Source organism: Bufo bufo, chromosome 11 (assembly GCF_905171765.1).
Source record: "Bufo bufo chromosome 11, aBufBuf1.1, whole genome shotgun sequence".
NCBI lineage: Eukaryota > Metazoa > Chordata > Amphibia > Anura > Bufonidae > Bufo > Bufo bufo.
The window spans coordinates 35,399,343-35,426,042 of NC_053399.1; the positions used below are offsets into that span (position 1 = coordinate 35,399,343).

The 26,700-nt window shown below is 46.1% G+C and overlaps 1 protein-coding gene across 3 annotated transcripts in view; it reads right to left on the bottom strand.

Annotated features, from left to right (window-relative positions):
* Positions 1 to 3,119: 3,119 nt before the first annotated feature.
* Positions 3,120 to 26,700, bottom strand: part of RPAP1 (RNA polymerase II associated protein 1) — a 97,627-nt gene continuing 74,046 nt past the window's right edge. The window contains exons 22-26 of one of the 3 annotated variants that reach the window (XM_040411723.1): positions 12,062 to 12,866; positions 7,960 to 8,136; positions 6,495 to 6,551; positions 4,294 to 4,469; positions 3,120 to 4,024 (exon numbers count right to left, since the gene is read on the bottom strand). In XM_040411723.1, the coding sequence (XP_040267657.1) occupies positions 4,323 to 4,469; positions 6,495 to 6,551; positions 7,960 to 8,136; positions 12,062 to 12,866 (1,186 nt within the window). In that variant the 3' untranslated portion in view covers positions 3,120 to 4,024; positions 4,294 to 4,322. The other 2 variants (XM_040411722.1, XM_040411724.1) reach the window with 2 other exon arrangements.

The following is a 26,700-nucleotide window of genomic DNA, read 5'->3' on the forward strand; positions in this document are numbered from 1 at the left end:
AAAAGACAACTTTGTATAAAAAAAATTGTAAAATTTGACCAAGATATTTCTCTCACCCAGCATGGGTATATGTAAAATGACACCCCAAAACACATTCCCCAACTTCTCCTGAGTACGGCGATACCAGATGTGTGACACTTTTTTGCAGCCTAGATGCGCAAAGGTGCCCAAATTCCTTTTAGGAGGGCATTTTTTGACATTTGAATACCAGACTTCTTCTCACGCTTTGGGGCCCCTAGAATGCCAGGGCAGTATAAATACCCCACATGTGACCCCATTTTGGAAAGAAGATACCCCAAGGTACTCAATAAGGGGCATGGCGAGTTCATAGAAATTTTTTTTTTGGCACAAGTTAGCGGAAATTTATATTTTTTATTTTTTTCTCACAAAGTCTCCCTTTCCGCTAACTTGGGACAAAAATTTCAATCTTTCATGGACTCAATATGCCCCTCACGGAATACCTGGGGGTGTCTTCTTTCCGAAATGGGGTCACATGTGGGGTATTTATACTGCCCTGGCATTCTAGGGGCCCTAAAGCGTGAGAAGAAGTCTGGAATATAAATGTCTAAAAAATTTTACGCATTTGGATTCCGTGAGGGGTATGGTGAGTTCATGTGAGATAACAAGTTAGTGGAATATGAGACTTTGTAAGAAAAAAAATAAAAAATTCCGCTAACTTGGGCCAAAAAAATGTCTGAATGGAGCCTTACAGAGGGGTGATCAATGACAGGGGGGTGATCAATGACAGGGGGGGTGATCAATGACAGGGGGGGTGATCAATGACAGGGGGGTGATCAATGACAGGGGGGTGATCAATGACAGGGAGGGTGATCAATGACAGGGGGGTGATCAATGACAGGGAGGGTGATCAATGACAGGGAGGGTGATCAATGACAGGGAGGGTGATCAATGACAGGGGGGTGATCAGAGAGTCTATATGGGGTGATCACCCCCCTGTCATTGATCACCCCCCTGTAAGGCTCCATTCAGATGTCTGTATGTGTTTTGCGGATCCGATCCATGTATCCGTGGATCCGTATAAATCATACGGACATCTGAATGCAGCCTGACAGGGGGGGTGATCAATGACAGGGGGGTGATCAGGGAGTCTATATGGGGTGATCAACCCCCCTGGAAGGCTCCAGGGAGACGCCTGTATGTGTTTTGCGGATCCGATCCATCTATCAGTGGATCCGTAAAAATCATGCGGACATCTGAATGGAGCTTTACAGGGGGTTGATCAATGACAGGGGGGTGATCAGGGAGTCTATATGGGGTGATCACCACAGTCATTGATCACGCCCCTGTAAGGCTTCATTCAGACGTCCGTATGCGTTTTGCGGATCCGATCCATCTATCAGTGGATCCGTAAAAATCATGCGGACATCTGAATGGAGCTTTACAGGGGGTTGATCAATGACAGGGGGGTGATCAGGGAGTCTATATGGGGTGATCAGGGGTGATCAAGGGTGAATAAGGGGTTAATAAGTGACGGGGGGGGGGGTGTAGTGTAGTGTAGTGGTGCTTGGTGCAACATATTACAGAGCTGCCTGTGTCCTCTGGTGGTCGATCCAAACAAAGGGGACCACCAGAGGACCAGGTAGCAGGTATATTAGACGCTGTTATCAAAACAGCGTCTAATATACCTGTTAGGGGTTAAAAAAAACACATCTCCAGCCTGCCAGCGAACGATCGCTGCTGGCAGGCTGGAGATCAACTCTCTTACCTTCCGTTCCTGTGAGCGCGCGCGCCTGTGTGAAATGTGAAAATCTCAGGATGCGTCCAGGAGGAATGAATCAACCACCTTCCGGACGCATCCGTGCGTTAGGCGGTCGGGAGGTGGTTAAAGGCTATGTACTCCTTTGAGGACAATTTTTTTATGATTGCATTTTACTCATTTGGAGCTCAAAATAATTTTTTCAGTTGGTCTTTATTAAAAATATTGAGCCATTCTATCACAAAGGGTTAACTGTTTTTCTAACTGTGTGACTGGTACTTTCACTTTGTGCTGGTCATCTAATAACCCTTATTTCAATTTCTAAAAGGTCATAAACACTTATTTAAGCCACATTCTTATCAGTAAGATAAGGATTGAGTTTTGATGAGTGCTTATAAGGTCTAAGAGCAGATATAAGGAGCCCATCAACTCCCTGTCTGACCAGAGAAAATTCTGATCCTCCTAGTAGAGCATCTCAACTCTGTACAGAGAAAAGGGCTCCATATTTTTAATGAAGACCAATTAAAAAAAAATGTTTAGCTCATAATGAGTACAATGCACTAATAACAAAATTGCCGGTATAGGTGTACATAGCCTTTAATTATTGTTTGGTCAAATTATATCTAATTCACAGTGCCTTTCACTGATTGGCATTCACTGTTTAATGAAACAAAATGTTCTAAATCAGGGATGCACAACCTGCGGCCCTCCAGCTGTTGTAAAACTACGACTCCCACCATGCCCTGCTGTAGGCTGATAGCTGTATACTGTCTGGGCATGCTGGGTGTTGTAGTTTTGCAACAGCTGGACAGCAGAACTTTGAGCATCCCTGTTCTAAATGACAAAGTATAAAGGCTGATTCACATGGCTGTTCCAATTTACGCCTGCCAAAAATAGATGTATGCCATGCTGTGTGATGCCAGGGTGTGCCAGTGTTTTTTCCACACCCATACACTTGAATGTTCGGATGTAAGATGGACAAGAACAGTGCTTGCTATGAGAAGGTCTGTGCCGGAAAGCAGATGTGTGAATTGAACCACTGTCTTTAATGGGTTTGGGTGCAGTCCGCTGTGAACACAGTAGGCACATGGATGGAAAATCCTGTTGTGTGAATCAGACCTAAGAGTAACTTAGACTGAATCTCAATCCAAATAACACAAATAAATGGAAGAAAAAAGCACCTAAAATATACAAGTGTATTTGACGTGTTTCAATCCTCAATGGCAGGCGTGCTTTGTGTACAAAGAGACAACGAAGGATTAGCAAAATAACACAAAAACAAATGTAGAAATCTGGGCTAAATAATTTATTCAATAATTCATTTAACTTATGTAAATTGGAGTTGAGATGTCTCATCCAGGAAGGGTTAAAGTGTAAATGCCATTTCTTCTTCTTCTTTTTTTTGTTAAATGTGTAGGGTAAGTGATAATGAACATTTTTCCAATATGGTTTATTTATTGATTTTGCACTTTTTAATGAAAAAAACTGACACTGAGGTCTTTACAGCAGAGTGAAGATGTTCCTCACTCGCTGTCTCCCTCATACATGACTAAAGCTGGCCATAAACACGTATATATTTATATACTGCCCTGTCCGACATCTTTGCACAGTCAGCAGTGAGTGCCGACACCGTCCGTGCGATCTGAATGCCCGACACGCTCACTAGCTACCGGGAGATGCAGAGGAGCCGGCAGTGATCTGCTATCTCCCAGGGGCTAATTAGTGAACAGGCCAGAGACATACAGATCACAAGGACGCTGTCAGCACTCACTGATGACGGTGACAGGGCAGTATATAAATATATATAGATTCATCTTATTAGCCAGAGCTCTTCACCTCACAGGTGAAGAAGCGCCCACCTGCCTGTTGATTGACAGGGCCATACATCTCACAATCTGGGTCCTCCCCTGCATAACGGAAACGGGACGGATCCGTTATGCAGCCCATAGACTTCTATTATGACGGACCTCTAAAGACATTCCGTCATAGAATTGCATTACGGTCCGTGGTAACAGAATCCATAATGCAATTCTGCTTTTACAAGTAAACAAATCACAAACGAATTTCACAATATGAAATTCGCTCACCTCTAGCGATAAGGACCCAGTGCCAGGTTTTGCACTGTACGTACTCATAGTATACTCTTTATTTGATTTATTTGCTTTTCGCACCCGTCTTCTAGGCAGTGTACTGCAGTAAGTGGATGACTACCCAGAATCTTCTGGTTCTTGTGGAGACCGGTGAAGTCATCCACCATCCAAAGGTGTTGTATTGCTGATGTGTCAAGAAAGTATATTGGCCTCAGCGCTGTATGCAGTAAAAACAAAAATATGCTTTTTATTACGTTTTTAAGTGCAGTTTACAGGTGGAGACATAGGGCACTGGAACAAGTCAGAGTTCATCTTAAAATGCTTCTGTGATTATGAAGGTCACTCCAGATAGAAATGGGCCCTAGAGCCTCAAGGATGTCCAGTAATGTATCTAGTAAAGGTGGTTGTGGGATACTGGACATACAGAATACAATATATACTACCGTAGCTGGCTATTTTTTTTTAGATCTTTTCTACTGCATCTACTCTGTGTCCTTGAGCATGGCTTCCCAGCTTTATGATGCCTCTTTTGCTTGCTGTTGCCGCTGTGTTACCGCTTTCAAATACTTTTCCCTGAGAGGTGGAAGAGCGTCGTACAAATCAAAGCCCAGCGGACTGCTGCCTAAGAGTTGTCTGTAGTACAAGAGATGCTTCTTCAGACCCTGGAATTAGAAGGGTAGATTAGCAAATATCCTAACAAACAAAGTCTATCCATTCTCTCCACCATGCGCTTCCTAATTCCTGTTCGGGAAAGTCACTATTACACAGGAGGAACAACCCCTTCCCTTAATAAGGACCTTCGAGCGGCTACATATTTTTCCTGCAGCAGCTTTCTACTCTGCCTGTTAGAAGGACCCCCCCCCCTTCCCTTCTAACAGGCAGAGTAGAAAGCTGCTGCAGGAAAAATATGTAGCCGCTTGAAGGTCCTTATTAATGGAAGGGGTTGTTCCTCCTGTGTAATAGTGACTTTCCCGAACAGGAAACCATGGGCGTTACTACCAGGGTAGCAGGCAAAAGCAGCTGCTATGGGGCCCATTTCTGCTCAGACGTAAGGTGCCGTTAGTAATGACTGTGGAAGGCGGTGTGTAAAACTGAATAAAGCCATGTGTTATCCCTTTGTGTGGTGGTTAGAGATGAGCGAATTTCCGCTTATGAAATTCGTTCACACTTCGTTTGGTGGTAAAAGGTGAATTGCGTTATGGATTCAGTTACCACGGACCATAACACAATTCTATGACGGAAAGCATAATGGATCTGTCCTGTTAAGTTATGCAGGAGAGGACTCCCCAGCATAACGGAAACGGGACGGATCCGTCATGCAGGCCATAGACTTCTATTATGACGGAATGAATAAAGGAATGCCTCTAAAGGCATTCTGTCATAGAATTGTGTTATGGTCCGTGGTAATGGAATCCATAATGAAATTCACCTTTTACCACCAAAAGAAGTGTGAACGAATTTCAAAATATGAAATTCGCTCACCTCTAGTGGTGGTACTTGTTGAACTACTCCTGTACCATATCATGTACATTATACCAGCACGTGACATCATTGTAGGTTTTTTCCCTTGCTGTGAGGTCATACAGTAGGTACACCGTAATCTGTTTTTGAGGTTTGCATCATCTCTGTGCTATATGATGTTGTGCATTATCCTTGTACGTTTGTATAAGGGCTCATTCAGATGGCCGTGAATGTTTTTGCAGTCCGCAAATCACAGATATCGGCCTGTGTGCGTTCCGAATTTTGCGGAACGTACATGGCCATCCCTATACTTGTGTGATTGTGGACAAGAATAGGACATGCTATATATTTTTTGCAGGGCCACAGAACGGAACTGCGGCTGTGGAGAGCACACAGTGTGCTGTCCGCATCTTTTGCGGCCCCATTGAAATCCATTGAAATGAATGGGTCCACACCCATTACGCAAAATTGCGGAACGGATGCAAACTCATTCACACGACCGTATTCTTGTGCTGTAACCTGTGTAGATGATCACTGTGCACATTGCCTCACTACTGTGCCATCACTATAAGCACAAGTCCACTATAATGATATCACTGTTTGCATTATCCCTGTACTGTGACATCATGGAAGCATTATCCAACTATTGTCAGATACCTGTGCCTATTTCTTTTTTTATAGTATCGTGACATCATTCACTACTGTGACATCACGGCAGCGTTTTCCCACTATTGTGACATCATTGAGCATATTATTATACTGTCGTGGGATCATTCTGGGCATTATCCCTGTACTGTGTCATTAGGGAGACCAAAATAATCATTAAACTTTCCATATTCTGAACTTGGCAGAAAATGCAATTACAGAATGTTCCAAATAGAATGCAATTATTGTAATTTCTAAAAACAGGAACGTTTCCTATAATAACCTGCAAGACTTCAGAGAAATCAAACTCCTTACACGTGTCTTGTAGGCAACTTCTGTAAATATCTTAGTACACATAGCTTGTCAAAGGAGAGGGGATAATAAATATAATATATAAACTGGCTGCGATCCAAGGCGTACAACTACATTAGTAACTCTTGAGTGTACAGCCGGTGTGAAATCATTATAATATGAAGTAGATGACTCTGATGTTCAGTGAAAGGAGCCTTGTAATGTATTTGTCTTGTGTGATATCTGGTCTGGAAGCGCTGAGATAAGTGTCGGTGTGCTGGCTTACATACCTCATCCACCAAGAGGTACGTCTTCCTGAGCATGTTTTTCCTTGCTGCATCCATTTCCTGGAACAAACGAAAACTTATAAGGAACTGAACTGCTGCTCCTTCACTACAGCCTCAGCAAAATCCTAAAAAAGGATTCACTGAAGCCCCGCACTCGTTATGTAACCATAATCGTGAATTAACACCCTAAAGAGAATACAGGTTGTGCAATGTACACACAAGCTGATCCTCCTGGGCAGGTCACCACAGGCTCTGTGTTAGGGCCCTTGCACACGACCGTATGCCCTCCGAAAAAGATGTTCCGGAGCGGCATTGATCGTGTGCAGGGGAATACACAACATTATAGGGTACTGTGATACTGTGCACGTCGAATCGCCCGCCGGACTATTGTCCAGCACAGTATCATTGAAATGTATGATGCTGTGCGCTCCCGTGCGCATGATCAATGCCGCCCTAGGACATATGGCCCGCTCACGGACCGTATGTCTTGGAGGGCATACAGTCGTGTGCAAGGGCCCTTAAAGGGAGTGTTCAGCTATATTTTTTCTTACTAATTAAAACCAGATAGCGATACATATTTCATTTTTTTTCTAATCTGGTTTTATTTTACTTTTTAAATTCTATTTTCTGCACGAGATTATGGAAGCAGCCATCTTTAGGCTTAAGTAAATCGAGCTTCCAAGCATAGATCTGAAGTCGAGTCATTAAAAAACTTTGTTTGTAATACTGTTTCCGTACAGCATTAATCCGTATCGGCTCCATGTGGCCAAGATTCGTTCGGCGAATGACTACGAAATTCCTATCTGCAGATACTGAGGTACCAGCCAGTACTTCAGATTCCTATCTTAAAATACGCAGATAGGAATACTGTAGTCATTCACCGAAGTCTCGCACAACAAAGTTTGGCTATACGGAGCCTAAACATTTTAATGCTGTACGGAAACAGCATTACCAACAAAGTTTTTTTAACGAATCAACTTCGGATCTATGATCCGAAGCTGAATTCGCTCAAGCCTAGCCATCTTGCCTGAGCTGCTAACAGCATTCAGAGATACATTTTACAGCAGGCACCATATGCTATAGGAATCTGTAGTATGTAGAAGACCCATTGACTTCTATAGGAGTGTTGTGGGCATGTTCACTGACCTGTGTAGAGGTCACTGTGCACGGACGGGAAGTAGATAAGCTGTGACCATCACCTATTGTGAATGGTGGATCCTGTGTTAAGGCCCCTTCCCGACAATCGCCTGCTCATCAGTGGAGGAGAAAGCTACATGTATCTCCTCCACAGTAAGGGGAGCAGCGATTGCTAATGCCATCGCTCGTCCCCATAAAGAATCATTGTGTTTTGTTTCTCTCTCCCTATCACTTTGTCCTTTGTAAACTTCCAGTATATAACACAATGTGATCTTTGTCAGTCCATAAACTTTGCATGCAAGCTTTTTTTTGTTTTCTGCAAGTACTGTACCTCAGCCACACGCTCTTGTGAAAAAATAAAGCTATTCACATGGGAAACTGCCACAACATACAGCACGGGACACCAGGCCTGACGGAGGGCTCCTGTCACCAACGTCCGGAAATAGAGACGTAAGAGATTCAAGTTGTCTTCAGGAGGGGATGTGTACAAGGTCAATGGGACGGGAAACTGGAGGAGAAGAGAAATATGTCAGAGCTCTGGAAAAAGTACAATACAGTGGATCTGTTAGATTTACTATGCTAGCATGCTTAAATTAGAGATATGTTGTTTTCTGGTTTTTCTCCTAAAATAAAAACTAACTTTAAAAAGTTAAAATGCTGTCACAGTAGTGAGCCCTTAAAGTGGTTCTCCGGGCTTCTAATATTGACCTGACACCCCCACTGCTCAGCTGTATAAAGGGAAGACACGTTCCGTCTCCCTGCTTGCCCTAGACATAGCAGCAGCGAGTAGGGAGACGGCGCATGCCTTCCCTTCATACAGCTGCCGGGTGTCGGACCCCTGCCGATCTAATATTGATCCAGAGGAGATAATCCCAGCAGACGTACTTGCTTTTAATGGTATACAACGGTTCACAGAACGCGTTTCGGCTTGTCCAGCCTTGTCCAACTGCACAATGTGAACTGACACCTTCTCACATTTTATAGGCACAGACCACAATCACATGGTGATGACATCATCAATCAATTAGTAACATAGGAACTAACATCACTATATAATGGCAGAAAAAAAAATCATATCCTGATTCATGTCCATCCAGACTAATTTCGTGGCACTGCCGTCTGCAAAGAAATAAAGAAATATGAAAAACCCAAATTAAAAACACATGACCTCATAATCTCTGTTAAGCCCTTTTGGGTATAGCGTATCCAAAAGGCCTCCCTGCGCAATAACCGCCTCTTCAAATCGCCTCCCCTCCTTGGTTGACATACCTGCTCTATGACTTGATATCTAAGTGAGAAGGTATAGGTAACAGCAGATTTTGTTTGCGTATTGTAGATTTATGCTTGCATATACGGTCTTTCACCATTTGGATTGTCTCCCCCACATACAGCAGGCCGCACGGGCACTTAATAAGATAAATGACATTTTTTGTGTCACAAGTATATTAGCCTCTAATCTTATAGGCCTTCCCAGTGCGAGGGTGATAGAAATATTGTCCCTCCTGTGCATCACTACACTGCATGCAGTGGAGAAAAGGAGATGTACCTCCCTTCTGTACATTACTGCACTGCATGCAGTGGAGACAAGGAGATGTACCTACCTTCTGTACATCACTGCACTGCATGCAGTGGAGACAAGGAGATGTACCTACCTTCTGTACATCACTGCACTGCATGCAGTGGAGACAAGGAGATGTACCTACCTTCTGTACATCACTGCACTGCATGCAGTGGAGACAAGGAGATGTACCTACCTTCTGTACATCACTGCACTGCATGCAGTGGAGACAAGGAGATGTACCTACCTTCTGTACATCACTGCACTGCATGCAGTGGAGACAAGGAGATGTACCTCCCTTCTGTACATCACTGCACTGCATGCAGTGGAGACAAGGAGACGTACCTCCCTTCTGTACATTACTGCACTGCATGCAGTGGAGACAAGGCGATGTACCTCCCTTCTGTACATTACTGCACTGCATGCAGTGGAGACAAGGAGATGTAACTCCCTTTTGGCTGACCAAAGTTCTCTGAATCCGTGTATTGATGGTGGTTCCTATATCTGAGTGAACTAGGTGGTCTCTCAGGTTAGGACTACGTTTGTTGCATATGAGGGGTGGATTTTTGAACTCCTCCACCATAGGGTAGGATTTAGGCTACTTTCACACTAGCGTTCGGAGCGGATCCGTCTGATGTTTCATCAGACGGATCCGCTCCGATAATGCAGACGTTCGCATCCGTTCAGAACGGATCCGTCTGCATTAAAACTTAGAAAATTTTCTAAGTATGAAAGTTGTCTGAGCGGATCCGTCCAGACTTTACATTGAAAGTCAATGGGGAACGGATCCGCTTGAAGATTGAGCCATATTGTGTCATCTTCAAGCGGATCCGTCCCCGTTGACTTACATTGTAAGTGTGGACGGATCCGCTCGCCTCCGCACGGCCAGGCGGACACCCGAACGCTGCAAGCAGCGTTCAGGTGTCCGCTCACTGAGCGGAGCGGAGGCTGAACGCTGGCAGGCGGATGCATTCTCAGCGGATCCGCCTCCACTGAGAATGCATTGGGGCCAGACGGATGCGTTCGGGGCCGCTCGTGAGCCCCTTCAAACGGAGCGCACGAGCGGACACCCGAACGCTAGTGTGAAAGTAGCCTTACCCAGGATGTGCCAGTGTTTGCCCACAATATTATCAAAAAAGTGGTTATATGGGTGATATTTGTGAACAAATGGTATGCTTGCACCTGCATTCCTGTCTGTTGTTGTAATTACACCCTCGCTGGCCCCCCTAGCTTCCCTGAGTAGCCCCTCTGGGTAACCTCTGTCCCGGAACCTGGAAGACATTTCTTCCATTCTCAAGTTTTGCGTTTCAGGAGTTGACACTATCCTTTTAACCCTTAAAAATTGGGACTTGGGGACAGCCTTTTTCAAGGGAAGTGGATGTGAACTCTGGTAATGCAGTACGCCATTTCTGTCTGTTTCTTTGCGATACAAATCTGTGGCCAAACGCCCATCCGCCTGTTTGAAAATTTGTACATCCAAAAAGCTAACAGTATGGCAATCATATGTCATAGTACATTTTAACTCTTCCCAGACACTGTTTAGATGTTCCGGCAGTAAGAGGAGGGGCTCGAGTTTGGGGTTTTCATATTTCTATATTTCTTTGCAGACGGCAGTGCCACGAAGTTACTCTGGATGGACATGAATCAGGATAGGAGGTTTTTTTTCTGCCATTATATAGTGATGTCAGTTCCTATGTTACTAATTGATTGATGATGTCATCACCATGTGATAGTGGTCTGTGCCTACAAAATGTGAGAAGGTGTCAGTTCACATTGTGCAGTTGAGGAAGGCTGGACAAGCCGAAACGCGTTCTGTGAACCGTTGTTTTTGGAATAAAGTATACCATTAAGAGCAAGTACGTCTGCTGGGATTATCTCCTATGAATCGTATGGGGATTGCTCCTTTCCCGTGCAGACATTGTTACCAAGGTCGTGAGCTGTCTGATTTGGAATTTCGATCTGATATTGATGACCTATCCTGAGGATAGGTCATCAATAGTAAAAGCCTGGAGAACTTCTTTAAAGCCTCCCTAACGTCACCCTCAATACCCGTTCCCATCATGGCCTGGATCAAAGTGTCGACCATACCTGTGGTCTGGGACAAATAATGGAAAAGTTGTGAATCCCTTTTTGGACTCTATTCAGCAAATTGAGGTGGTTCCAGTAACCGTTCCTTTTAATCATTTGTTCCCTTGCAAAGGTGGACACACCCTTTAAAGGGAACCTGTCATCAGGATTAACAAAAAATAAATGTCTATGATGTCATCAGCAGGTACTTCATGGTTTCATCTGGACGTTGTTCTGTCTGAAGGTCACAAATCATCTCCCCGCACTCACACCCATCTCGTTCTCCAAGGCCTCTCCTACACCTCCCCTTTGTATCCTGATGTCAGCGCCGGTGCAGAAGACTTAAATGCACTGCCGAGATATGGGCCAAGCCAAGGTGTATACACTGCCGATCACTGCACATGGCCGTATTAAAGCAGTGCATGGAAGTCTCCTGCGCTGGCGATAACATAAAAAACATAACCAATACTCGCATATTCGATCCCTGCAGCTTCAGCACTGCTGCTCCAGTGATTGCCACCGGGTTTTGCTTACTTGTCCTTCAGTGATGCCATCAAGTACATCCACATGACCTCTGCAGCAAAGCACTGGCCTCAATGGTCTTGTGCCATACAGTACATGCAGGCATCACCACTGAGGTCAATGACTGGATGCAGCAGTTGTGTAGTTGTAAGGCATCTAATTTCTGCAGAACAGGAAACAAAGACAGACAGCGGAGAAGCTGAGGGGATCAAACGGGTCAGTATTGTCTGTTCCTTGCATGTAGCTACATTTTTTTTACATATCGGTATGTACTTTAATACATTACCTCTTTAAGGGGCACAGACAGGGATCTCAAGCTGCTAACATGCTCACCAAACAAAGTTTGCCTAAGTTGGACGCTGAAACGTCTCTGTAAGGGAAGAAGTACAAATGTTCCAAATAAGGGGTCTCCAAACGAAACCCCCTCAAACTGCTCCAAAAGGTCCATGTAAAAATCATAGAATGAAGCCAGACCGGGAAGAGGTGCATCAAGCTTTAGAGATTCCATAAATTTTGGTTGACAATAAAAAACGGTAAGCGCAGCCGTGTATGCATGGACAGGGCCTTCTAAGAAGAGGTCACTGCCTGTGAGAAAGACGCAGGCCAGACGCGCCAGCTTTGCTGCGGTGGGTATGCTCTGCAAGGAGCTGGGGCGCCAAGTTTCCAAAAGAAAGACCCACTGCAAGTTCCTAGTTACTGTGTTCACCAGATCAGGGGGGAGGGTGTTCACGATATTTCCTTTGGTCTCCGCATTGGTCACTTTATTGTAGAGGTTGATTAATGGAAGGAACGACCAGTCAGATGGCAAAATCGGACCTTTGGCTTCTGGAAGTAAAGCAGTCTGGACGAAACAAGTCCTTTCCTGGTAGACAACCCTGGAGTGGTGGAGAGCTTGTTCCATGTGTGCAAAGTGAGTCAAATAGCAAGCCCGGATGGAAGGGAGATCTTTGAAGGCTTCTTCCAACAAAGCACCACGGCTTGGAGAGGTGGAGGTTGCAGCAGCTGAACGAGGGGCTGCTCGTTTGGTGTCAGATGTAATGTGCAAAATATCTGACAAATCCGCTGCTTGTGGACCTCCCGAACTTCCTTCTCTGTGAAGAAGATGACATTAAAAAATAATTGAAATCGCAAGCCATCTATTCACATAAAATTTATGATGCTGTGCATATTAAAGGGGCTCTCTCACTATGAAAACCTATGTCCATATGAGCTATTGCAGCATAAAGATATCAAAGAGGGTATTCTCCACCCTATGTGCCACAATGGAAAGCCATCCCGTTAGAGCAGCTTCTTTTCTGGTGAGCCTGGGGCGTCCATGCCCCTGCAGTGGAATATGTGGCTACTTTTGGTTTCCCCCCTTTCAGGTTACTTTTTAGAATAAGCGGGGATGTGCGTTTACATAAGGAATAACATTATATCTAGCTATTATATGACTTGTACTCTGCATTTCTCATCCGTATCATTGGGGGACACAGGCTTGACCATGGGTATAGCTATTGCCACTAGGAGGCGACACTAAGCACAAAGGTGTGAGCTCCTCCCTCCAGCTATACCCTTCCTACAGGGACTACGATAAAACAGTTTTAGCTTAGTATATGGTATGGTAGGAATGGCTCACCCCTTGGATAATGTGGAATAAGGGTGCTCCAACTGTAATAGACTCACCCAAGTATATTGATTTATGTCTAGTATGTATATTGTTTGGTTGGGCACTCCTAATACCTGAACCCAATTATGGATACACTATAATAGTACATATAATATTTATTAATTGAAAAATATGAAAAATAAAAATTGATAAAAACCGTACACAGTATAAAAATAGATACCAGACGCGTTTCAGAGTTATTGCACTTACTCCTTCAGTGGTCACCAGTGCAATAACTCCGTAACGCGTCTGGTATTTATGACCCCCTTATTAAAAAGGCATCAGACACAGTTGATGTAAATAAAGACAAGTAGCGCGCCCGAACAAAAACGTAGCAGTTTTTGCCAAGTCATCTAAGTACTGAGTCGGAACACAGACCAACCTAAACAATATACGGTAGAAGCTGCAGATCCACTTTGCCATCTAGTGGTAAGTAGTGACCATGACAACATGGCTCACTGAAACAGGAAGCGGACTTTAAGATCGCATTTGGAGCGCAAATACACGTGGGATGCCACGGCAGCTGAGAGACCCCGCTTCGGACCTACAAACAGTAAGTAACCCACTCATAGACTGTGCCACTGTTAAAAATTGAGAACCACATTGGCCACAAGTGGAGAATATTGTTCTCTTAACAACCTGAAAATAAAGAAATATGTTTAACAGTTGCAAGAAAAAGTATGTGGACCCTTTGGAATGATATGGATTTCTGCACAAATTGGTCATAAAATGTGATCTGATCTTCATCTAAGTCACAACAATAGACAATCCCAGTCTGCTTAAACTAATAACACACAAAGAATTAAATGTTACCATGTTTTTATTGAACACACCATGTAAACATTCACAGTGCAGGTGGAAAAAGTATGTGAACCCTTGGATTTAATAACTGGTTGAACCTCCTTTGGCAGCAATAACTTCAACCAAACGTTTCCTGTAGTTGCAGATCAGACGTGCACAACGGTCAGGAGTAATTCTTGACCATTCCTCTTACAGAACTGTTTCAGTTCAGCAATATTCTTGGGATGTCTGGTGTGAATCGCTTTCTTGAGGTCATGCCACAGCAGCTCAAATCGGGTTGAGGTCAGGACTCAGGCGTATTTTCTTCTGTTTAAGCCATTCTGTTGTTGATTTACTTCTATGCTTTGGGTCATTGTCCTGTTGCAAAACCCCTCTTCGATTGAGCTTCAGCTGGTGGACAGATGGCCTTAAAGGCCTTCTGTCACCCCCCAAAACAAATTTTTCATTTTTGGGCATATTAAAATCCTTATTGTACGACTATTCCCTATATAGGGCTCTTACCTTGTTCTGTGGCTTTGTTTCATTAAAAATTTAGCTTTTAAAATATGCAAATGACTTCACTACCAGCAAGTAGGGCATCTACTTGCTGGTAGCCGCCGCATCCTCCTTTTAAAAAAACGCCCCCTCCTCCAGTTGATTGACAGGGCCAGCGAGCGCTCTCCTCCTCCGGCTGGCCCTGTCAGCATTTCAAATCCCGCTCCTGCGCCTTACCTGTCTTCATTCGGCGCAGGCGCTCTGAGAGAAGGATGCTCGCTTCCTCAGCACTCCCTTAGTGCGCCTGCGCCGAGGACGTCACCTCTAAACCCGAAAGAGAATACGTAATCGGCGCAGGCGCACTGAAGAAGCGAGCGTCCTTCTCACAGAGCGCCTGCGCCGAATGAAGACACGTAAGGCGCAGGCGCGGGATTTGAAATTCTGACAGGGCCAGCCGGAGGTGGAGAGTGCTCGCTGGCCCTGTCAATCAACTGGAGGAGGGGGCGTTTTTTAAAAGGAAGATGCGGCGGCTACCAGCAAGTAGACGCCCTACTTACTGGTAGTGAAGTCGTTGCATATTTTAAAAGCTCGATTTTAATGAAACGAAGCCACAGAACAAGGTAAGAGCCCTATATAGGGGATAGTCGTCCAATAAGGATTTTAATATGCCCTTAAATGAAAAATGAGTTTTGGGGGTGACAGAAGCCCTTTGTTCTCCTGCAAAATGTCTTGATAAACTTGGGAATTCATTTTTCCTTCGATGATAGCAATCCGTCCAGGCCCTGATGCAGCAAAGCAGCCCCAAACCATGATGCCCCCACCACCATACTTCCCAGTTGGGATGTTGTGTTTTTCTTCCAAACAACTCAACTTTGGTTTCATCTGTCCACAGAATATTTTGCCAGTACTGCTGTGGAACATCCAGGTGCTCTTGTGCAAACTGTAAACGTGCAGCAATGTTTTTTTATTGGACAGCAGTGGCTTCCTCTGTGGTATCCTCATCCATTATTACATCCATTCTTGTTTAGTGTTTTACATATCGTAGATTCGCTAACAGGGATGTTAGCATATGCCAGAGACTTTTGTAAGTCTTTAGCTGACACACTAGGATTCTTCTTCACCTCATTGAGCAGTCTGCGCTGTGCTCTTGCAGTCATCTTTACAGGACGGCCACTCCTAGGGAGAGTAGCAGCAGTGCTGAACTTTCTCCATTTATAGACAATTTGTCTTACCGTGGACTGATGAACAGCAAGGCTTTTGGAGATACTTTTGTATAAAGCTGGAAAGGGTTATAAATCAAAAATTCTCAATCGTAGGTCTTCTGAGAGCTCTTTTGTGCGAGGCATCATTCACATCAGGCAATGCTTCTTGTGAAAAGCAAACCCAGAACTGGTGTGTTTTTTATAGGGCAGGGCAGCTGTAACCAACACCTCCAATCTCATCTCATTGATTAGACTCCAGTTGGCTGACACCTCACTCCAATTAGCTCTTGGAGAGGTCATTAGTCTAGGGGTTCACATACTTTTTCCACCTGCACTGTGAATGTTTACATGGTGTGTTCAATAAAAACATGGTAACATTTAATTCTTTGTGTGTTATTAGTTTAAGCAGACTGTGATTGTCTATTGTTGTGACTTAGATGAAGATCAGATCACATTTTATGACCAATTTGTGCAGAAATCCATATCATTCTAAAGGGTTCACATACTTTTTCTTACAACTGTATAGCAAGTCCTAACGCCACTGTTGTGACAAGTCCTAATGCTGTGACCATTGACAACTTTACCGGCAGCATATGGAACTCTATTGCCATTAACCACAATTGTGTATCTATGTTTGACATTAGCTGCGGACAAGAGTGTAATTCTGGTGTTATTATCACTGTTAATATTGATTGCATATTAGAAGTTATACCGCTGGTCACAGTATTTTAGGAATGTATCGGAACGTCGTATATTAGACAGTCACCATATTGACTCGTTCTTACCAGAAGATTTTTCTATTCTATCCCAAACACTTTTGGAGTATTTCAATTAAATTTTTATACTGTATACAGTTTTTATAAATTTTTATTTTTCATATTTTTTAATTAAAGGGGTATTCCCATCTTAGACAATGGGGGCATATCGCTAGGATATGCCCCCATTGTCTGATAGGTGCGGGTCCCACCGCTGGGACCCGCACCTATATCGAGAACGGAGCGGGGAGCGCTGTGGCTGGAGGACCCCAGATTTCCAGGGGTCCGTCCAACACCAAGCGCTAAACCCCGCCTCTCCCATAGAAGTGAATGGGAGCGTGCCGCGCATGCGCAGCCTATGCTCCCATTCATTTCTATGGGGCAGACGGCAATAGCCGAGCCAGCGCTCAGCTATTTTCGGCAGCCCCATAGTGCACTCTCCTTCACTTTCGAGGCTCCGTTCTCCTCCCAGCGGGAGGGACCCGCACCTATAAGACAATGGGGGCATATCCTAGCGATATGCCCCCATTGTCTGAGATGAGAAAACCCCTTTAATATATTATATGTACTATTATAGTGGATCGATAATTGGGTTTAGGTATTAGGAGTGCCCAACTAAACAATATACAGTTTTAGCTTAGTGTCCGTAGGAGGCAGACCTCCCTGCTTTGCAGGTCTGCTCTTTTTCTTTTTTCCTTTCTTCCAGCAGGATTACAGGCAGTCCTAGCTGCCTGCACTCCCACGCAGGAGACAGGAGACCAGGGGGTCTCCAAACCCTCTACTCCCTCCCGGAGAACCAGAGGTTCTTAAAGCCTCTGTATCCCACCAACCTTCAAGTCTCCACGGCCGCCCACGACAAGTCCCCTCTGTTTCCGGTGTAGCGGCCCTCCTGTCACGGACGTTCCCGTGGCAGGTACCAGAAGATCAGAGAGACTGGCAACACATGGGTTAAATTGACAAGTTCCTTGTGGATCTTATTGCGTCTGTGTTTTGGTGAATGCCACACCCCTTGCTTCAGGTGTTGCTTGTTGGTAATTTACCTTCCCCATAAGTAGCCGCTTCTCACTCTTGGAGGTGCGGTTTATAGATTTTCTTCCTGCCTTCTAACTAGCTGGTCGGTTGTACTCTGTGGTGCTTCTGGAGTTGCCAGTTTTCTACTTTAAGCTAAGTCTTGTCTTTTATTATTGTATTGTGTTTGTTATATTCCCTGTTGTTTGTATCTGGGCCTGAGACAGAGACTTCCATTCGTCCATCTGGGGAGGAATGGGTTGTTTCTGGTCCTAACCTTATTCCAGGGCCTTATAGGGATATAAGGGACTAGGTATCCAGCATATGAATATTCCTACCTTCAAGGTCTATTCATATTGATAGGTAGTTAGGGCCCGGATTAGGGTTGTTTAGGAGGTGACCTGTTCCTTCCCTAGTTTCCAGGCCCAGTCACTGTTCCCCATCCCTCCTGTGTTCAGTGTGGAGTTTTCCCCCACACTGACCGTAACATCTCCCCAAGGGGCCGCACACCGCAGGTGGTGATCCGGCTGGAACCAGGGAGCAGAAGACGCCGGACGGGTAAGTATTTCTGGCTCCAAGCCCCCCTCAGGTTACTTGCTAGGATGGTCCCCAGGAAGCCTGTCCCCCCCAGGCGGGGAAAGAGTTAACAGCTTCTGCATGTCAGCTATCCTGTGAGATTGGGGGTGGGGTAAAGGGAAGCCCTCTGTACTTTCCAAGCTTCTTTCTGGGCCCTAACCCCCACTTCACCTGCCCGCCCACCACCTGCTTCATGCGGAGTTCCGCTATTCTCCACCGCCGGGGCCGCTTGTAAATTGACTAACACAAAATTAAATAGGATCTATTAGCACATGTATGACGTTTACATTACTAGTGTCTATTACCATTTGGTCATCTATTTTCATGTGCTATTAGTTTAAAACTTCACTTTTATTATTCCATTAAATATCAAACTAATAAACTGTGAGACTTATTATTTAAAAAAAATATCAGTAGGTTTTAAGCAGATAGCCTAATTAGGTTATTTAACCTGAAGTATAGATCGTGTTGCTGTTAGTTTTCCACAGCAGCACTTCGCTACTTGTAACAATGTAGCTTGAATCAGTCAGTGCGTGCTCTGACTGACTACATTTTGTTTCAGTTTAACTCAATTTATATACACATGCTTTCTCTAATGCTGGCTGCTTACTACTGAATCTAAAAACACATGCAAACGCACACCCTGCTTCCCGACATGTTTCGCCGGCAAACCGGCGTCTTCACGGTAACATGCAGGTCTGCAGTCAGACTCTGGAGACCCCCTCTGCTGCCCCCTGCGCGGCCGTCCTGCAAAACGGGCCAGACCACCCTCTCCTCAAAGGGCGTATGCGTCCCCCGTTTCACCCACCTCCCCGCCACCCCCCCAGGGAGTCTTACTCCGAAGCGTGTTCTGAGGAAAAGTTGTCAGACGCTGACTTTGTCTTACCGGAGGACCAGTCTTCCAAACTGTCCGCTATGGTAGACAATCTCATCGCGGTTATAGAAACCTTACAGGTTGAGGACCCTGCGCCCTCCTCTGCCGGTTCTGGATTTTCCTTCAGGCGATCCCGTTGCTCGCCAAAGATGTTCCCCAACCACCCGGAGTTTGATTCCTCCCTTTCCAAGGAATGCAACTTCCCCGACAGGCGTTTTGCTTTACTGAAACGCTTAGACGTCTTACATCCCTTTCCAGAGGATTTGACAAAGAGGTGGTCCTCCTCTCCTATTGTTGACCCTCCGGTATCCCGTCTGGCTAAGAATACCACCTTGCCTATGGCAGATGGGGCTTCCTTCTCTGACCCGAGTGATAAGAAATTGGAATCCTTTGCCAAATCTTCTTTTGAAGCAGTTGGCACTGCCCTGCGCTTGTTTTTTGCCTCGACAAGTGTTAGTAAGGCTATGACCAAGTGGGCAAACAAGCTACGTCAGGGCCTCGTGTCTGGGGACTCCACGGAGGAACTTTCGGATATTGCAGTGCAACTTTCCCCTGCCAGCTCTTACATCTGTGAGGCCTCTCTGAACGCGGCCAGGCTTTTGGCCCGCTCTTCGGCCCTTTTAGTGGCTATTCGCCGTACTATGGCTATCTTGCTGGGCAGCGGACAATGCTTTGAAAACAGGCCTTGACGTCCCTCCCCTTTGCAGGTAGCAGACTTTTCAGCAAGCGTCTGGATAAGATTATCTTTGATGCTACAGGGGGAAAAAGCACCCATTTGCCGCAGAGCAGGACGTGCTTCAACAGATCTAAAAAGCGCAGACCTCTTTTTCTTTTTCTACGGTCCATCCCATCCTAGACCTCAAAGCCCTCAACCAATTCCTTTGGCTCCGCCGCCTCCGGATGAAGTCCCTGCTTTCGGTCATTGCATCCATGGACCCGGGGGAATACCTGTCCTTGATAGACATCAAGGACACCTACCTTCATATTCCCATCTGTGTCGGTCACCAGAAATATCTTCGGTTCGCAGAGGGACCTTTTCATTACCAGTTTGTGGCCCTCCCGTTCGTTCTTGCCACAGCTCCCAGAGTCTTTACCAAGATTCTGGCCTCAGTCATGGCTCTGCTTCATGCCAGGGGGATAGTGGCGGTTCCGTACTAGGACGATATCCTGATCAAGGGTCCGTCATTCCAGGCAATGGCGGACAGCCTGCGCATCGTCCGGGACACCCTGGAATGCTACAGATGGGTTCTGAACCTATCAAAGTCAGCTCTTCATCCATCTCGGCTACCTTTCTAGGTATGCTGTTCGACACCGATCGGGCCAAGATTTTCTTGCCCCCGGACAAACTCTTTGCTCTCCGTCATCAGATCCTCCCTTTGTTGAGGCCTCTTCCCATTCGCCAGTGCATGAGGGCTCTGGGCCACATGGTCTCTTCCTTCAAAGCAGTGCCCTATGCTCAGTTCCATTCCAGGGCTCTTCAGCTGTGCATTCTGACCATTTGGGACCGTTCCCCAGCCTCCCTGGATCGACTCATCAGTCTTCCTGCCCCAACGCGCCGAGACCTTCAGTGGTGGTTCATGTCTCCGATGCTGATGTTGGGCCGCTCCTTCCATCCCCTGCTTTGGGATAGGGTTGACGATGGATGCAAGTCTCCAGGGCTGGGGGAGAGTTCTGGACAATCTCTCAGTCCAGGGCTCCAGGTCCTGTGAGGAACGTCAACTTCCGATCAATATTCTGGAATTGCGGGCGATTCGTCTCTCTCTGGTTCATTGGACAGACCGTCTCTGGGGGTATCCAGTTCGGGTTCAACCAGACAACTCCACGGCAGTCGCATATCTAAACCACCAGGGTGGCACCCGGAGCCCTGCAGCCATGTCGGAAGCAGCGCTCATCCTCTCCTGGGCGGAGAGCCATGTTCCAGCTCTGTCGGCAGTTCATATCCCGGGCCTCGACAACTGGATCGCAGACTTTCTCAGCCGAGAGAGACTCGATCCCGACGCATTGGCTCTGCATCCACAGGTCTTTCTCCCAATCTGCTAGTGATTGGGTCAGCCGGATGTGGATCTCATGGCCTCCCGCTTCAACCGCAAGGTAGAGACCTCTGTGGCGGTCCGAAGGTCTGCCCGTCATTCTCGTGGCCCTGGACTGGTCACGCAGATTATCGCACGCATCCCTAGTCTCCCTCCTCGCCCACGAACTCTGGCATCTTCCCCTTCGGGAGGACCTCTTGTCGCAGGGACTGATCTTCCACCCGAATTTAGGGTCGCTACATTTAATGGCATGGCTGTTGAAGCCGCCATACTAAGGACTCAGGGTTTCTCGGATGCTGTTGTACAGACCATGATTCGGGCTAGGAAACCATTGTCCTCCCGGATCTATCACCGGACCTAGAAGTTTTACTTTAGTTGGTGTGAACTCCACCAGTTGTCTCCAATTCGGTTCTCATTGCCTCGACTCTTGTCCACCCAGCAATCGGGCATTGACTTGGGGCTGCCTATCAGTTCCCTCAAAGGGCAAGTTTTGTCCCTTTCCATTCTATTTCAACGAAACCTGGCTTTGCTTTCTGCGGTTCAGATCTTCCCAGAGGGGGTGGCACACGCTGCGCCCCCTTACCGTCCTCCATTGAATCCATGGAACCTTAATCTGGTGCTCAGCGCTCTCCAGTCCTCTCCGTTTGAGCCTTTGCAGCAGGTGTCCCTTCGCTTTCTGTCCTACAAGGTGGCCTTTTTGGTGATCACTTCTATCCATAGTGTCAGGTGTCAGAGCTAGCGGCTCTTTCCTGTCGGTCTCCCTCCCTTATTCTCCACCAGGACAAAGTGGTCCTTTGCCCTGTCTAGTCCTTCCTCCCAAAGGTCATGTCGGCATTCCATCTCAATGAAGAGATCATTCTTCCTTCCTTTTGTTCTGCGCCGCCTCCTCCTCATGAACAGTCGCTCCACACTCTGGTTCGTCCATTCGCATCTGTCTCAGACGTCCTCTTTCCGACGGACGGATTGTCTATTCGTCATTCCAGAGGGACCGAGAGGAGGGCTGGCTGCGTCCAAAGTTTCAATGTCCCAATGGATTCGTTTGGCCACTGTGGAAGCGTACCGCATCAGTGACCGGGCTCTGCCCTTCCGGGTTACTGCTCATTCTGCTCGGGCAGTGGGGGCCTCTTGGGCAGTACATCATGGGGCTTCGGCCCTTTAGGTGTGCAAGGCAGCTACCTAGTAGTCTTTACACACCTTTTCCAAGTTTTACAGAATACACAATTTTGCATCTGTCGCTTCTCTGGGGCGTAGAGTATTGCAGACCGCGGTTCTCCGATTGGCCGGAGGGCTTCTTCGTTATGGCCCACCCCTTGGACTGCTCTGTAACGTCCCAAGGTCAAGCCTGTGTCTCCCAATGATACGGATGAGAAAACTAGATTTGTACTTACCGTAAAATCTGTTTCTTTTCCGTTCATTGGGGGACACAGCCCCCAACCATTTTCTCTTGCTGCGGGCCTCGTCATAGCCTGTGTGATTCTGGGTTTGTACATTGTTTGGTTTTCCCGTTTTTCCTTTTGCTTCTCCTACTGCTTTTGCACAAACTGTTTTAGCTTAGTCCCTGTAGGAAGGGTATAGCTGGAGGGAGGAGCTCACACTTTTGTGCTTAGTGTCGCCTCCTAGTGGCAATAACTATACCCAAGGTCAAGCCTGTGTCCCCCAATGACCGGAAGAGAAACAGATTTTACAGTAAGTACAAAATTCTAGTTTTTTCATCACTTTGTCATAACCCATACACAGCGCACATCACAGCAGAAGAAGCATGGAGTACATTACACAGAAGAACTGAACAGTGTAGCTGTGAATCAAACACTGGGGTGAGGCAGTAAAACACTTACTAGCTGCAGCAGCATCTCTATGTGTTTGTGTCTCTGTTGCTTCTCCTTCCTACCCTTCCCCTCTCCATAGACTTCTATGGCCAGAAGCTAGAACCTGAGCCATCAGGAATGCTGAAAATTTGTCTCAAACCAGCTTTCTCAACACAGATTTTAGCAAGAAATTAAGAGTGAATGATCAGTGTTGGAGGCATGAAGAGATGAAGATTAGTCTGATAAGTGGAGAAAGAGGCATTTTATGTAATAAGATGTGTTAAGTTTTTTTAATTATCTGAGAAAGAAAAAGATAAACAACTAATGGGTTGCATCAAAAGGGGCATAGATGCCCGTGATAAGAACATAGTCCTAGCACTTTACAAATCGCTAGTCAGACCACACATGGAGTACTGTGTACAGTTCTGGGCTCCTGTGAACAAGGCCGACATAGCAGAGCTGGAGAGGGTCCAGAGGAGGGCAACTAAAGTAATAACTGGAATGGGGCAACTACAGTACCCTGAAAGATTATCAAAATTAGGGTTATTCACGTTAGAAAAAAGATGACTGAGGGGAGATCTAATTACTATGTATAAATATATCAGAGGTCAGTACAGAGATCTCTCCCATCATCTATTTATCCCCAGGACTGTGACGAGGGGACATCCTCTGCGTCTGGAGGAAAGAAGGTTTGTACACAAACATAGAAGAGGATTCTTTACGGTAAGAGCAGTGAGACTATGGAACTCTCTGCCTGAGGAGGTGGTGATGGTGAGTTCACTAAAAGAGTTCAAGAGGGGCCTGGATGTATTTCTGGAGTGTAATAATATTACAGGCTATAGCTACTAGAGAGGGGTCGTTGATCCAGGGAGTTATTCTGATTGCCTGATTGGAGTCGGGAAGGAATTTTTTATTCCCCTAAAGTGGGGAAAATTGGCTTCTACCCCTTTTTTTATTTTTGTTGCCTTTTTTATGTTTATATTTGTGTTTATGAGAATGCGAATAGTTCAATCTCTTGGTCAAGCCCTTGTGGTGCAAGGCTATTTAAGTTATAGATCCACTTTGTTTCATTTCTTGACATTAATTTAATGAAGTCCCCTCTCTAGGGTCAGGTTTTTTGTAGTGGCGTGAGAGCGGATGGCCCTTAAACTTTTTATTTATATTTCTAATATGTTCCCCTATTCTAGTTAATAGCGTTCTTTTGGTTCTACCTACATATAACTTTGCACACGGGCACTTTATGAAATAGATAACGCCCCCAGTGTGGCACGTAAGGTGATTCTCTAGTCTATAAATGTTGTGTGCAGTTTCTATTGTTTTTAATGGTTCATTTTGTTTTACAAGATGGCATGCCTTGCATACTTTGCAAAGGAAGAAACCAGACTTAGTATTCCGGACTGTTTAAGATTTTGATTCTTTGAAATTAGCTTTAATAGAAGGGACTATTAAATTTCCCAGATTTTGTGCTTTCTTAAATATGAAACATGGGTTTTGGGGTAGTTTATCCTCTATAATTTTATCTTGTTTTAGGATCTCCCAGTGGCGTTTCACAATTTTTTTGAGAATAAACTCCTTTTGGTTGTATTAGGTGATAATGGGGACTTTAAATTCAGTATCTTCTTTTCTGGGAACTTCCGGAGGTTCTCCATTGGATCATGCAGGTGGGAATCCAGAGGTCCTGTACTGGAGTGCGCTGGAGAACTATCAATCACACGACCAGAGGGTGGATTGGGAATATATCAGCTGTCCTTCCCTGGATCTGCGCAGGTGGAGGAATGTAAACCGACAACCCAGGAGGGCGAATTGGGAACTATGAGAGGTCCTCCTTAGTCCGATATAGGACACAGGCCCAGCCTGGTACCACACAGACAGGGTGGTCCTGCGGTGATATGGGGGGGGGGCGCGTATGATTTTTCTCGCTCTATTTTTTTATGAAACAAGGATGCCCAGCGTCAGGTGGGCAGAAAGGCCGGCTTCAGAGGTGGCTGACCAGAAGGGGTTAAAACTGTCTTGAGGACCGGTGGCGGGGCCTAGCAGCTCGTGGAGAAGTGAGGCGGGAAGGATTTACGCCACAGCGCACCCCCACCCCCTGTACAGAGATGTGATTAACCCCCTAAGTGCCCAGACGAGTGGACCGCATATAAGGGGGGGTTTGGGGGGGGGGGCCTCCCCGGATGAAGCTGCAGCCGGGCCTAAGTTGTCGCGCACGGCCGACCGGAGCTGTCAGTCGGCCGGGACGCAGAGGGACCGTAAACAGAGAGCGGAAGTTCCGCTTGCGGTCGCCTGCCGGGGGACGTTACCCCGGACTGGAGGATTGCGGGCTGTAAGTCCTTGAGGTGGCCACATCATACGGGTGTTAACCCTTCCGGAGTGGCGCTTCGGCTCCCAAAAGGGTGGATAGTGGCAGCTGCGGGACCAGTCGGGGACATCACAGTGTTTGACCGTGGCAGACTGAGTAAGCAGCGCCCACGAGGATATAATTAACCCCTTAAGTGGCCACGAACCGACAGCCTATAGGGGGAGTGAGAGGGGGTCCTGGTGCTAGAAAAAAGTGTGGCCAACTTAAAATCTGAGGGCACCCTCAGATCCTGACTGCTGTTGGTACTTGGCTGGAAGCCATTCCACTGTTTCCTGGCAGAACCTAGTGAAGCCCTATGAAAGCAGCAAGTCCGCCCCATATCCTGCGGCAGAAAAAACTCTAGTTCTACAATAAAGCCGCGTGTCTGTTTTTTGGTGCCCACCCTAGGAAACTATGGAGGGGGAAGAGGGATATACTTACCTAATCCCGTGTACTCACCTCATGTTCCTCCTCTTCTCTTCACCCTCCCTAAGTGGGCCCATAGGGTCACCTTCTCCAGCAGGGTCACCTCCTCAGCAGCTGGCACCGGAGTGGCAGGAGTCTAAAATAAAAAGTCTTCAGGAGATTCCCCGCAGAGCAGGGAGGTCTTGCCTCCTATTGACACTAGAAAAAACTGAAGCTCTCTCTCCAGGCTGGAGGGGGTATAGCTGCCAGGGGAGGAGCTAACAGCTTTTACTAGTGTCAACGCCTCCTAGAGGACATAGCTATACCCACGGTCTCTGTGTCCCCCAATGAATATGGGCGAGAAATATTGGTTTCCACTATAAATTCATGCACATTTTGCAATGACAGTATTCCTTTAAGGTTGTGTTCACACAATGTTCAGTGATCCATAGGGTTTATATATGGTATACCGTGGAGTATGTTCGGGCTTTATACTGGGTGCATACTCTGCAAGATTTCCCTGGTGGATATGCCAAAAGAAGCTCGTAAACAGAGCCTAAATCTGAGGAACAAACTTGGAGGCAACACAATACGCTTTTTAGAAAACGTAGGTATATTGAGTTACCTATTAAGCTGGTGGGCTTGTGCCTCATGCACATGACTGTTACCACTCTGCGGTCCGCAAATCTGCAAAATACGGTTGCAGTCCGCATTTGTTTCCAGACCCATTGACTTTAATGGGTCTGTGGTCCGCATTTTGCAGAGATATCTTTTTGCAGAACGGACATATGGAGGAGGAAAGCACAGAGGTGATCCATGTGTTTTCTGCATCCATATGTCCGTTATGCAAAAAGATAGAACAAGTCGTATACTTGACCTAAAAATTCAGACCACGGACCTCGGACCAGCGTTTAGCTATTTTTGGAATTCCCATAGTGGTAACTGAAGGGCTGCCGAAAACTTGCAGTGTGCTCTCCCTTCACTTTGTGTGCCTCGTTCTGGAGATAGG